At 38.8% G+C, this 14,058-nt stretch overlaps 1 protein-coding gene across 1 annotated transcript; it reads left to right on the top strand.

The window, feature by feature from the left end:
• Positions 1-392: 392 nt before the first annotated feature.
• Positions 393-12,712, top strand: LOC135489561 (homeobox protein HMX3-like). Its single transcript, XM_064774959.1, has 2 exons — positions 393-982; positions 10,860-12,712. The coding sequence occupies exons 1-2, from the start codon at positions 667-669 to the stop codon at positions 11,522-11,524; spliced, it is 981 nt and encodes a 326-aa protein (XP_064631029.1). The 5' UTR covers positions 393-666; the 3' UTR covers positions 11,525-12,712.
• Positions 12,713-14,058: the final 1,346 nt, after the last annotated feature.

Genomic DNA, 14,058 nt, shown 5'->3' with positions numbered 1-14,058 from the left:
TAAATATCTCATAATCGCCAAGCTAGAATTACGTTGACTTCGAGTAGATTTTCAGCGCTACATGCACAGCAAGTATAAATCTACACGGACAATAATTGCAAAATGACAATCCTCGACCAATCACAGCGGGCGTTACGAAAACGTCTATTATGCGAATGACTGAGTGCGGACCTAATTGCCTCTTTCTATGTTGGCCAATGAAACGCAGGCTTACATTATGGCGGTCTTTGTGACTGATCTGAGAGGCGTGGCTACTGTTATGGTTTCTTAAGCCGTAATCCTATTAGTAATTGTCAACAGCCAATCGTTGATTTGCCGCTTTTTGAAGCTTTTAACTTGCATGACACTGTCTTAGCCGGGTTATTATCACAAATTCTCTCTGGCGCCAAGGCGGACCCGGTCTTTAGAGCTCTTTACAGCGGACCCCGCATTGAAATAAGTGGACTTGAGCCCATTGAAAACTCACTGGAGCGTTGCCCTTCAAAGGCAAACACTGTAAAAGTGGCACAAGACTTCATCATTGGATCATTAGCTAGTAGACACTGCTGGATAGAAGACTAGTAAATGACACGCTCTTGAGAGACGAATTCATCCGCCAAACGGACACGGCGAAATTGAGGAATATTGTGGACGATTTTTATTTCAGTTTTTGGACAAATTTTATTGATGACGATGTCGGAGTCTAAACCTGCAACTGAGCAAAAAACGCCGTCAAAGAGTTCGTTTTCTATCTCGTCAATATTATCAAAACCTGATAAAGAGGACAAAAAAGACCGGGACGAACGCCCGAAATCTGTGGACGACTTGAAGGATAAGGAACGTCATGCGGCCTTGTTGAAGATAGACGCTCATGGGCTACCCTTCCATCCCGCACTTCACCCTGCCCTACCCCAATATCTAGATGGGAGGCACCTACCCGGTAAACCCACGCCGTGGTACCCCTGGTTCACCCCGAGCCCGTATCTTCATTTTCCATTTGACCGTAAGTTGTCCATCTTCTTTATGTTTCTGCAGACATGTGCATTCGATTTTTGCAGCAACAAACCTTTGAATGTAATCCTCAACCTACGTATCAAACAGTGTTATTTGATAATTCTTGGAAAGATCAAATGCTATCGCAATGGTGACGTAACAAATACGGTTTGAGAACAAGGGAAAAACACTGAAACTATTACCGGATTCGGCAATATTTTGTCATTTAATTCCTTTGAACAGAATCACGCTTTTTAAAGTTTGGCAACAGTGATCACTTCGCTACCTTGGTTGTAATTAAATGGAAACCGTTTTGGAATGTTAATGTATGCAAGACATTTTTAACCTCGAAATATAAAGGCACAATATGGCTGTCACTTCATGCAGACCACATCAAAATATAATTTCTAATCCATTTGGTATGATATAACATGATAAAGATCCTGAGCGTACAGAATGGGATAAAAACACTCCCAAGATACATTGAGATTTTCATTTTCATACAGTACGCTCCCTCTTGCATTATAACCAAATGTGCTGGTTAAGTGGCAATTATCAGCAACAAAATCATAGATATTTTGAGTAGAACTTGACTAAGAACTAACTCATTGTTTCCTTTTCGATGTTATGTTATCCAAATGCAACTATACCCAATGTCAATGATAAATTCGAAGTTCGTACATATAACGCCACATCGGTATTCTAAATGCAATAGAGTGGGTTGCCATTTTGAATATGGCTCATTTTTATGAATTTTTTGAAAGCCACATTAGCCATTGCGGCATTGCTTTTTATTTTTAAGACACAATTTGCAATTCACAATGGGTAAATTTGCACTTTTTTCCGCCGACGTATTCATTGTTTTATATCACACTTGTTAAGCGATAACCAAGCAGAAAGTGTGCAGCATCTGACACTTGGTCAATTTATTTCGAGTGCTGTCTCATCGAGCTCTCATTACCACGTATTCGTATCTTGTTAATTTGCAAATAAGGCGCCCTTTGTGAAAATCAACACAAAATGATCACATTGTTAACACGACCAGACAACACTCTACACCAAGAAGTGGGAAGGTGTAAATGATGCTTAACACTTGAAAATTCATACACTGATCTATATATTGCGTCGTAAGCCCAATTATCAGATAATCAAATTTGAATGCAGGCGATGATCACTGTTCTTTAAAGTGCGCTAGTTTCCGTTACAGCTGAGAAGTGAAAATTTTTGCCACTTGCTGTTCAATATGTAGTGTAACATTGTGCTAATTAAAGCAGATGGTCACATCGGTAGCCATACGTAGAACATATCATAAAAAAGGATAATTCCAATGTTTCAGCTGAGAGCGACAAAAGTATGAAAACAATGAATTTCTGAGTCGGTTTTAGATATTTTAGACTTGCTTAAAATTACAACTGCATGTAAATTGAACATACAGGTATGTACAAAGTTGGCCTTTATATGAGTTCCTGGTCACATGTTAAAAATATGCATGTGTATGTCTTACTGGTGTACATTCTTGAAGAAAAAATAGTGTTTTGAGAATCTTTTATTGGAGTTTGCATGCTACACAGAAGTGTTTTTAGACTCTGAAAAATATCTCATATTTTTCCCTGAAAGACCTTTAGGGGTGTTAGTCTTTCTCAGCTCACAAAAACTTTTATTAAGGGTGTAATGTACTATCACTATTGGTATAGTTTTCGGGCCAACTTTTTTTTCAAAACCCATGTTTCAACCAAAAACGAACTTGGTGTGGTTGCAGTTCTAGTAATATTGATGATATGCAGTGAAACCATGTAATTATCAATCCGTGTAAGCTCCTTCTGTGCATAATAACTTTTAAATGACCTTTGATGGCAATTTTAATATACTACTAAACAGACTTTGGTTGTAAGGCATCGTAATTTTATTTTCAATACAATTTAACTGCCAAATTCATTCGCTTTTTGATTGCTCATAAACTTCTTAAAGATAATAACTAAAGAGTTTAAGTGGATTGTGTCATGTTGATACAATGATGTACAATGCATATTATACTGTTGACAAACGTTGCCATAAATCACGAGAAAAAAAATTCCATTCCAAAATAGTTGATAGAAAAAAAATTGATTCAAAGTCCAACTCATTCATTGAGGAAAATAACGCACCTATGCACATGGTTACAGCAAAGAATAAACTCACAGGTTCACTTTATTGGGGTTGCGCATCAGATAAATCAGCATTACTTTTCTTGAATCAATTTATGCGCCGGTCGGTAAAACAGGATCAAATTCATTATCTGTTTTTTGGACAGTGTGACTTGCCACACGGTTTTAATGACCGCAAATATTGTTAAACTACAATATGAGTCACTCTGTCGCGTCTTGAATAACCGTCATTCTTTAGAAAAGAACGAGAAATATCGGTCTCAGTTCGGGTGTCAAGCTTCCAAACATCAATCTCGCCACGAATAATAAACATGTTTTATCCGGTGTCGTTTTGCGGTTTTGGCTCACTTTAGTGATGGTTGGGACTTGTACTGAAGTGTACGCGCAGAGAGATCCAATCGAGAGTTACTGTGTTCAATAAGTAACGCTTTTGTAGCAAAATTTCATTTCATAATTGGTTAAAGCACTTTCTCCTTTTACCAAAATGATCAACTTTGACCACGTTTCTTTCCAAAGCCGACATGGTTGGTTCGATTAGAACCTAACGCGAGATATGCACGTGATTGCAACTTGTGCTGACGTCAGCAAATGTTACAGGGTCATTTTGACTTACTGCGGCCCTAAACTTAAACGAAGATTAAAAAATGACCTTTTTACTCAAAGTTTGAAAGACATTGCAGTTGCCGAATCGATGTACATGGATTGTAATCTCAAATGGACATGAAGTACTTGTTGTTTTTTTCGTTTAGAATCATAATTAGCTACATGTACAGTGCACCATATATGCTGTCTCTGTGCACATCTTAAAGTCGACCAATCTCAAATGAGTCTTAGCTGATGTGTGCATATTTCGGTTCTTGAGCTATTTTTATTCAGCTGCGGTTTCTAAGCGCTGTGCTCTGCTGATCACGTTGCAAGCATCATGTGATGAATAATGCATGGGTGACTCTGCACATGGCCAAAGCTGAGAAGCTGGGAACAAATTAACCCTCTAGTTGAAATCAATTTTACTAACAATTGTATAGTTGTTGCATATATTTCAAAATATTTCTCCCATCACTGATGCTATCAACGAGTTTAATCACAAATACGATATATGGTACAATATTCGAAATCATCATAGGTCAACGACGAATGAAAGGTCATAGCCCTATGCAATGCCATGGTCAAAGTTTAATACATTTTTTTTTTTTGGTGTATCAAACGTCCTCACAAGGTGAAACTTATAGTTAATTAAGATCATCGCGTCATATTGGCATGACGTTTCTTTCTTAAACATTTAACATCTCCGACACTTCCCTTGCTAGAATTCTCACCAAGAAACCCTTTGATCGAAGTCGAGATATCACCTTTTTCAGCCATGATGAATCATAGTGGGGAAACTAGAAAACAGTAACTCTATCTTAAAGCATGGTAGTTATTTTCTACTCTGCGTGGATCTGACCACACTGAAACTTTTTTCGCCGATTCCAGCTACTTTTGAAGCCTTTGTCGGGGAACTCCGCATCTTTGGTTAAACCAATAGTCTAGAAAGCTTATTATGAAGCGTGCATTTTGCCGGGGATATATGCATGCGAAGAAAAACTATCGCTTACAAAGGAATAAAATCGAGTGTTTGGTGCACTTTTTTGTCACTCACTTGTTCCTGCAGCTCATTTTCTTTGGATAATCAGAGGCAATGCACTCGAAAGAAAACAGGAAGGAGATTCTATTGACTTCAAATCAATCATCAAATTGCAGCTAGCGGACTTGGCATATCGCTGCGCGGACTATGATATCGTGCAAGTATGGGCCTGGCCACTTCCTACTTCTAAAGCAATTTTACAATATCCTGAGAGTCGTTTGTTTTGCTGAATTATTCTGCGATCTAAAATTTCTCGAATTTACAAACAAACGATGGTCGTGCATTTCAATATCGCTTTCTGCCTTTTTTCTGCACTCTCGAATGTTCCACAAAACAAAATATGAAATAAGACGCGCAGATAAACTGAATTTTCAACAAATCTATTTACGCAGATCAGTTTTTTCCTTGGGTGCTTAAACATACACTTATATTGACTTGAGAGTTAGCCCAAGGGAGTCAAGAGGTCGAATTTCATACCGGTTTACTTAATCCCCGGAAAAAACATAATGCATTATATCGCAAAATCAAAGCTACAGGGACGGCTATATTCATAATGCTGATTTATATTACACAAAGATGCTGGGCCATTGTCAGCAGATTCTAGCGACAGCTCGCTTTTGTTCGCTTAACCTTTATTGGGTGTGTTCAGCCTCCTGGATAATGATGCTAGAAAAATGTGTCTAAACATCGGATATTTATGATACAGACTCGGACAATGGTCCTCGTCAATGAGTTGGTTCCGTGGGTTTGGATCAATTAATTGTCTTCATCCGTCGGAGAATATGTTTGGTATCGTGACAAGTGTAATTGGTAATTAATTTCAGATTAATTAGCGTCGCACGTGTCATGGGCTTGTTAATTGCATTCAATGCAATGTTGAAATAGTCCGGAATGCCTGATCATTCAGCGACGAATGTCAACATAATTTATGGGCATCAGCATTAGCAGAGTAAAAATGCGGCAACACAGAAAAAGTAGAAAAAGCAATGCATTCTTTCAACTAAAGACTACATCAACTTTGGTGATTGTGAAGGAAAAACATATTTTAAGAAGGGAGTTCTGTTTTTGAATGTCAATTGCAATAACCCTACCCCAGCGTTGCATTTTCTATTCATAACCCATTTCGCTTCCACAAGGCAGTATATCGACAATGGAATAAAAATAGTTAGCTAATAACATGCTCCGACTAATGATGACAATGAAAAGTTCTAATTACTGTATTACCAGAAGTCCTAAGGCCATTCAACTTCTATTGAATCGAAGACTCGTGATGCACCTTTCGCCCTCGGATCATCCTGATTTCGTGATTATCAATATCATTGCAGTCATCAAGTTTATAACTTTATGAACGAGATGCCCTGTGATTAGTATGTTATTCATTTTTGATATCATTGTTATTGAACCCTGGATGAGAAGTAGCTGCTAGGAAACAAAACATCCGCCGAGTTGGCCCCGGTCTTATAGCTGACTTACTTGTATCGTGAATGCCTTGATATTTGAACTGTTCAATGCTTTAGATTTCATTATCTACATGCATTAACGCAAATGAATGTCTTACTATTCAGGCAAATGAATGTTACATGATAATTCATTATTTACCTAAGCAAATGAATGCCTTACATTTATTTTCTATCGAAGCAAATGAATGTCTTACATTGTTTATTATCTATTTAGGCAACTGAATGTTACATGATAATTCATTATTTACCGAAGCAAATCAATGCCTTACATTCATTATCTATCGAAGCAAATGAATGTCTTACATTATTTATTATCTATTTAGGCAAATGAATGTTACATGATAATTCATTATTAACCTAAGCAAATGAATGCCTTACATTTATTTTCTATCGAAGCAAATGAATGTCTTACATTATTTATTATCTATTTAGGCAAATGAATGTTACATTATAATTCATTATGAATGCCTTACATTTATTATCAATCGAAGCAAATGAATGATATTTTACATTGTTCATTTATCTATCTACGTAGATGAATGTTACACTATGGTTGATTATTTACTTAAGCAAATGAATGCGTTACATTATTCATTATCTACTTAAGCAAATCAACAACAAACTACATAATCTGATCCAGATTTACTAGGAAATTTCAAAGTGGTCATTCGAAGCAAGAAATAAATTATTCCGATTCCCCTAAGAACCCAAAGCTGTAATTACTCCCCTGCAATTAGCATCAGTTCATTAAGCCATCGTTTGCTCTCGATGGCCATATGGAGTCTGATTGTGACTTAATAACGGCCCAATCACATTAACTAGGAAGGTTTCACACAAATTTGATCTTGAATATTCCATTAGTTAATAGAGGGTAAGGAGTCAGCCGGAGGGAATGTGATTTTAAGGATTCGTGTGAAAGATGGTGGGGAAAATAGTAAGATAACGTGAGACTCATGGGCAATGCTTCATAATGAAATGTTCTCACATCATTGATGGCAGATCAGCGCCTTGTTCTTCTTATTTAAGGTCAAGGCGTTGTTCTGATTGATTTGTCAAGAACAAGATTCTGCTTTTTAGATGTTTGTGATGTCATCTTGTCAATTTATGCTGTGAAAAATAATCAAGATATGATAAAAAGTATTAAAAAGTGTAAATAAAGTGCACTTTTTCAAAGTGGTATTATATCAACATCAACAACGAGGAATTCAACTCCTTGGTTATAATAATAATAATTTATTGTAAAAAAACCTCCAAATAAGGAGCAGACAACACAAATATGCAATAAGAATCATACACAGAGAACGAATAAAAAAAAGCGATCAAAAGGGTGAAAGTAAAAGCTTCAATAGTTTATGGTTTTACGAGAAACTGTAAAGATGTTAAGGGTATTTTGGGTTTCTTCAAAATAAATCAATTAGGAAAGCCTGGTGTGTTTTGTAGAGCAATCTCTTTGACTCCAAATTATTTCAACATCAACAAAAATAAATCTGTTTGTAGCTCTTAAATATGACCAGTAGTGATGTCTCAAACCGGATATTACGTGTAACAAGGTAATGGGGTCCATCAGTCTCACTTCCGTTCTCGTCATACCAATTAAGGGTCATCCTAAAATTACTATTTTGCTACTAATTGCAAACGTGTAGAAACTACTATCGCTCAATCATGCCACCAATTACATGTCAATTGCACGACTAACAGGCTGCTCACTCTATTTTATATTCTGTTTGATATCTGATCCTAAACGTGAAGAAATCACTACATGATTCTTCGCCGTCAATTACGATCATATTCCCAACATAAATGTCAGCGATTTTGAGGAAGTGAATCGACGGCTACGTATAATTGTCCGATTCATTAGCCGCCGATACGTCGCTGATGGGTCTGGGGTGATTAAGGGTTTTAATTAATATAACAGTTGTCGGTATCTTATGACGACAAAGATGGGGATCTGGACAAAGTGACTAATTAGTGGCCATCTTAAGATCTCAGGTATGAGTCACAGGTAGCCGGAAGAGCCAGGGTCGTCTCAACGGAATAAATCGGTTACTTAATTTGTTGATAATCATGTCACAAAATTCTTAACAACATTTGAGAAAACACCCAAAATATATCATTCAGTCGACAGTGTACTCCAGAAACCACACGTCTACCTTTTAAAAAACGCACGAATTATAATTTTTTCGAATTCTTGATCAATCTGATCGAGATATTTTCTATAATCCTTGAGATGTCCCCCACCTAATCAGATCTTGGCGATGAAGGAAATACCTGGCGATAGCTGCTGGTCTCCTTTCATCGCGGCTGGATGGATGTAGGAGTACATCTACTAGTGTGCATTAAGAGTCATCGAGCGATGAAATGTTAGTAAGCACTCCACAGTCAAGGACAAATTTAACCCTTGTCCGTGGAGGAGATTAGGATATTGTCATTTGTCGAGAAATAAAATCGAATTGAACCATCGCTGATCGAATCTACTCAGACAGAGCAGATAGCGATGGCGATTCCATGTATATTCTGCTACTGATTGTTAAACGCAACAAGGCAGATTTTATTGCAGGAGTACAATTATGATAAGCCTGACATGGATGTCGCAATGTGATTAATATCATTAAGTGGGAACTTCAAACAGAACAATGAAATACAGTTGAGTATGAAATGATATATCAACATTAAAGTTCGGCAGTTTACTGCTCAATCAGTGGTACAACCCGAGCATTGTTCCGACCAGTGTCCAATGTTTACATCTGAGAATGCCTGGGTGGAGTAAGGCATGCAAGGCGAATAGGTCTGTCTAGAGTCTTACACCGCTTAATCGAACCAGGGACCTAGTGACCGCTAGTGAGAATCCCGAGCAACAACACCAATGCGGCTCATCGATTTCGTTAAACTGCAGATCAAAGTTCATGGACAAATCTTAAGATCAATTGTGTGTTATAAGAAACGATTCTTTGTGACACTCATGTCTAAGGAGCTTTTGGAAAGGAAAGGGTAGCCACTTCCCATGAACGGCATCATTTTGTGATGCCATGACGATCCCGGAGCGGACAATACATGCATTAATTCCACTGCGTTGCTTTCCTGTATCGCCGATATATCATTACTTGGTTCTCAGCCGGCGTTTGCTTGGCCGATCACCGCGTGTCCACCATACCAGCCTACGATAACAATGTCCAAATCACTGGGAATTAATCCCCGCACTTTGAAGCGAGTTACTTTGTAACGAAATACGTAGCAAATCGCGAAGGAATTGACGCTTGCGTTCACATCACGGCAAAATGACGCTCAACACAGTACAACAGTGTGCATCGCGCTGTGCAGAAATACGCATCTTTGATCTGGTTTCGGGATATACACTTAAGGGCTTTTATAAACTTTAGTAACAGCTGAATTGTGTTTCAAACGTGCCTATCATAATATGGAAGCTAACTGAATAACAAGGCGAGGAGTAAAACATAACCAATCATTACCTGGGGTTCTGGCTCGAAGATCTTTCACGAGGGCTGGCCGAGTTTTCCTAAATAGATTCATGGCTATTACGCGCCCAGTAGTGGGTACCTTGGCGGTTCCCCGGAACATCTGCCCCGGGAAGGCTTGGCCAGTAACAAATGCCACTCTCACGGCTGCCGACCCCCGTATGTCCGGTCCACAATACAACATAAGATGTTCCTTTCAACTTCATTAACCCTGATGAAAAAATGAAACATAATTAGCCCACACTACGGTTTCAGATGCATACAAATCTTTGTTGAAAAATTTGTAAGAAAAAATGATTTCTGGTCTTTTTCTGCCTAATAATTTATGGCGCGTTTCACCTGACAGTGTTGGTATGGCGACTTCTGCTCCGAATCATGGAATGCGTCCATAATCTAGAGTGCATAAATGTCCTTAATTGGCTGAGGAAGAAGAAAAATGATAATTGGGGAAGGACACTTTCAAGCAGATATAATGGCCGTTGATACATATCTTGTCGTATACAATGACAACATACCTGTACAATCGAAATTGCCAAGAGAAAAAAAGCTCGTGATCAACTATAAATCGAATTATTACTATTCTTGAGTACGTGACTATCATATATATTTCATGTATGATCTGTAAAGTACTACAAATAGAACTAAAAATATGATTCATGAGTGCACTTGTAAATCTTCATCTTTCTATGCAAGGCAATCGAACGTCGATCTCACAACGAGAGCATGCACTTAAATACCAATTAAATTAACTACCAGTTAATTAAAATACAGCATTAGATAGATTAAAGTCGCTCTTCGTTGTCAAACGTCTTCGGCTGACGTCGATGCGTCCTTTGAAGATGCGATAAGGAGAAAGCAATCAGTTTTACTGCTTTTTTATCGCCATCGCATTAAGCTGCAGTTAATGTAGATAAGGGTACCAAAGGCTTGGCTTCATTGCGTCGATTTATACCTCAAAGCAGTTAATTTAGCAAAGTTGTGTCTGATCTAGCATCGTTGCATAAAAAAACTTTACAAGAGTGATCAGTGTCTTAGTAGATTCTGAGTATTTTCCAAGACCAGTACCATTAGATAAGTAGTTAATTCGTGACGAACACATCTCCCTTTAGAGTTTTCTGTGTGTTTTAGTAAGAGTCTTATCATACATATGTTCTGATCTATCACTGTCGTCATTCTATCGTTACAGGCGTAAGTCAAGCCAGTTCCATCTCAACACTGCCTCCCAGCACCCCGACAACAGGTACGAGCCGCCCACCTCCGCCTCTAAGCCCCGCCAGTAGCAGCGGTCCTCTCTCTCCCGGCTCGATAGATATCAAGAGCGACACTGAGGACATCAGGGACGATGGCAATGACAACAAATCAGACATTGAGTCGGACGATAACAGCACGAACAATAACGGAAATGGCGGCCATCGCGACCACAACATGACAGAAGATGAGAAAAATAAGAACCGACGCAAAAAGAAAACCCGGACCGTATTTTCACGGAGTCAAGTTTTCCAATTGGAAAGCACATTCGATATGAAACGGTACTTATCTAGCTCTGAAAGAGCGGGACTCGCTGCGTCATTGCGGCTGACTGAGACTCAAGTTAAAATCTGGTTCCAGAACCGCCGGAATAAGTGGAAGCGCCAGCTAGCGGCGGAATTGGAGGCAGCCAATATGGCGCATGCGGCGCAAAGGATGGTCCGCGTCCCCATACTCTACCACGAACAGGGCAGTCATTCAACGCATTCGGACTCACCAACTTCAGCTTATTCTAGCACCCTGCCGAGCCTCCATCCTATGTATTACCAGCATGCATATTCACACTTAACAAATTTGCGGCCTTCTTTGCCGAGTATGGTATAACCAATGCAAGAATACGAGTCTCAGATTTAGTCGCAATGGACAGTATTAAAGTCAACCCACCAAAGATTGATAAGTGACTCTCACACGATGTGTTCATGGTGTATTCTACATCTTGTCTGATGAATTGTTTTGGTTCCGCACTTTTACGATAAAACAACATTGACTGCAGCATCGATCAGGGGACACAATTGTTACAACTACATATGTAAAGTTGCTCAAAGAAAGGTACATGAACCTTTTTGCACGAATGCTAAAAGGAAAAAGGATCATTGAGGAACTAATAATCCTTGCGTTACAATGCCGTCAGTAATCAGATTTTAGGTAATTGAACGGCAACTTTTCAATTGAAAACTGATTACATCACTGATCAGTGTATCTTTTAAGTTAAAGTAGTTTTGTAATGCTTGTTCCAAGAAGGCACTGGGTAAGTGCTTTGATCGCGTTTGACCTGATCGATGGTGCAGTGCAGTAACCCGCCTACTGTAGAATTCTTACCTATGCCCAAGATAAATGTTTTACAGTTTACGCTCACATACACTTAGCCCAGACAAAGTTTATCACTTCATAAAATGGGCATTTTTGCTCAAAGACAAAAAATCTGTCCTATTACAGTTTTTTAAGGGACCCTCGACGTTTATCAATTATTGCGCTGCAGGTTACAATTACTGCTAAGTTTGAAATGTCATTAAATTTGACACAACTTTTCACCCTATCACCATACTTTTTCATCACTTGTTAAAGTAATGTTCACGACAATCACCCAATTGCCTACATATCATGATCACGGTCTCGGCCAAATTTCAAAAGATTTTTATTCGATAGTTCTGTGTCAACGAAAGGTTTTACAACGACAAAATCTATATTATTTGTGATTGTTTCTCTGGCCAAATATGTTTTCGTCTGTTTCAGACATGGTTTTGCGAGCATGTCATGCACTACATGTAATTATGGTTTAATCCTACATGTATCCAAAGATACATGTACGTGTACATGTAAAGCAAGATGCTCTCCCATCCAGGGTATTCGAGTTTCAATAGGGTTTGTGTCTCCCATCTAAAACATAGTGTATTTAGCATACATGTTCGCTGCGGTTGTGTCAAGGCTGGTCTACACTAGCAAACTTCCGCTTGCAAATTTCAGCAAACTTTGGGTTCGGTCGTGTCTGCCATAAAAAAAATCACACCGCTGTAGTAAAGTGAACGTGTTTCCAAACACCAGCAACGGCAGCTCACTTGTTTCGAAATGTTTGGACATATTCTTGAAAACACATTTGCGGAAGTTAGGCGAAACCAGCCAATCATAGAAGAGCTGCTGAACACGTGATTCATTAGGTGGACCAATCATTTGCTTGGCAATGTATGCATTGTTTCATAGTGTGGAAGTCCAACCTAAACAGAGACAAACTCTGTCTTTGGTGATGGAAGCACATGTTCAGAGAAGTTTGCTAATGAAGACCAGGCTGTACACCATCAAACACAACAGTAACAATACGTTCCACTTGGTCAAATATTTCTCTACTAGACAAATATATATGTTTTCCATTTCAAACGACAGCTCCTTTTTTAAGGACTTGAAGTACCTCGATATTCTACATAAGAGTCGATGGTGCTCTGCGCGAACCACACACGATACTTGCAGTTTATTTTTATGCATTTCTCCAAAAGCAGAATGACGTTTCTTTCCACATAACGAGGCGTAAGTTATCAATGATGTAGTGTAAAGTGCGCACACATGCGACTAACTAGAGGGCGCCAGTAAAAGCGACAAGAAATGACCTTGTCTGAATTGTCAGTTGACTCTTTTTTGACCAATCAGCTGTGTCGATGTTGTGTTGCTCCGACTGTGACTCGCTATTTAGTCGCCGGTGTGCGCCGTACTTTTTCGATGTCTTTCTGGGCTGTATTCTCGACGTCGTTTTGTACGTCGTGCTGTTAAAGTGCACAAAATAGACAAAAATATAGACAAGATTTATTTTGTCTCAAAGCCGACGGTAATCTTTTGGAAGGACGCCATTTTTCTTTCTTGCCAAATATGGTACGGGCCCGAAGAAAATAGGATTTAGTTTCTTGATTGCCTGAGATAGGTACGTCATTTTCCCACCCGTATCATGTAGGACTTCGATCAGGGCTATGAGAAATAGAATTGCTGTAATGTGATCAACTGAAATTTCCGTCGGTTTTGAGATATGGATTCCATTAAAAGTGCGCTGAAGCTGAAACATTGGTGCGTGGTATCCAACAAAAAAAGCCTGCCTTTGCTCACGAAAATTGTAGTCATTGTAAATGGATTAGAATTTAAGATTATTAATATATTTAGTGTAAATAATGTAAATAGTAGCTGAACGTCATGTGCAATGTAAAGGCACTCAATGTACATGTGCTACACGTAGATTTGGTCGGTACAAACATCGTCCCAGGTGGATATTTCAAACGACAAGCATTCTGCTTCATATACACACTTGTTAACCTGGGGACGTTGTTCGACACGAGTCACATGACTTAGCGATTTTAGTTCGTAAAAATGACATAGGGGAC

This window comes from Lineus longissimus, chromosome 6 (assembly GCF_910592395.1).
Source record: "Lineus longissimus chromosome 6, tnLinLong1.2, whole genome shotgun sequence".
In the NCBI taxonomy this organism is placed as follows: Eukaryota; Metazoa; Nemertea; class Pilidiophora; order Heteronemertea; family Lineidae; genus Lineus; species Lineus longissimus.
The sequence above is the reverse complement of the archived record's forward strand: the minus strand, read 5'-3'. Positions and strand labels throughout refer to the sequence as shown.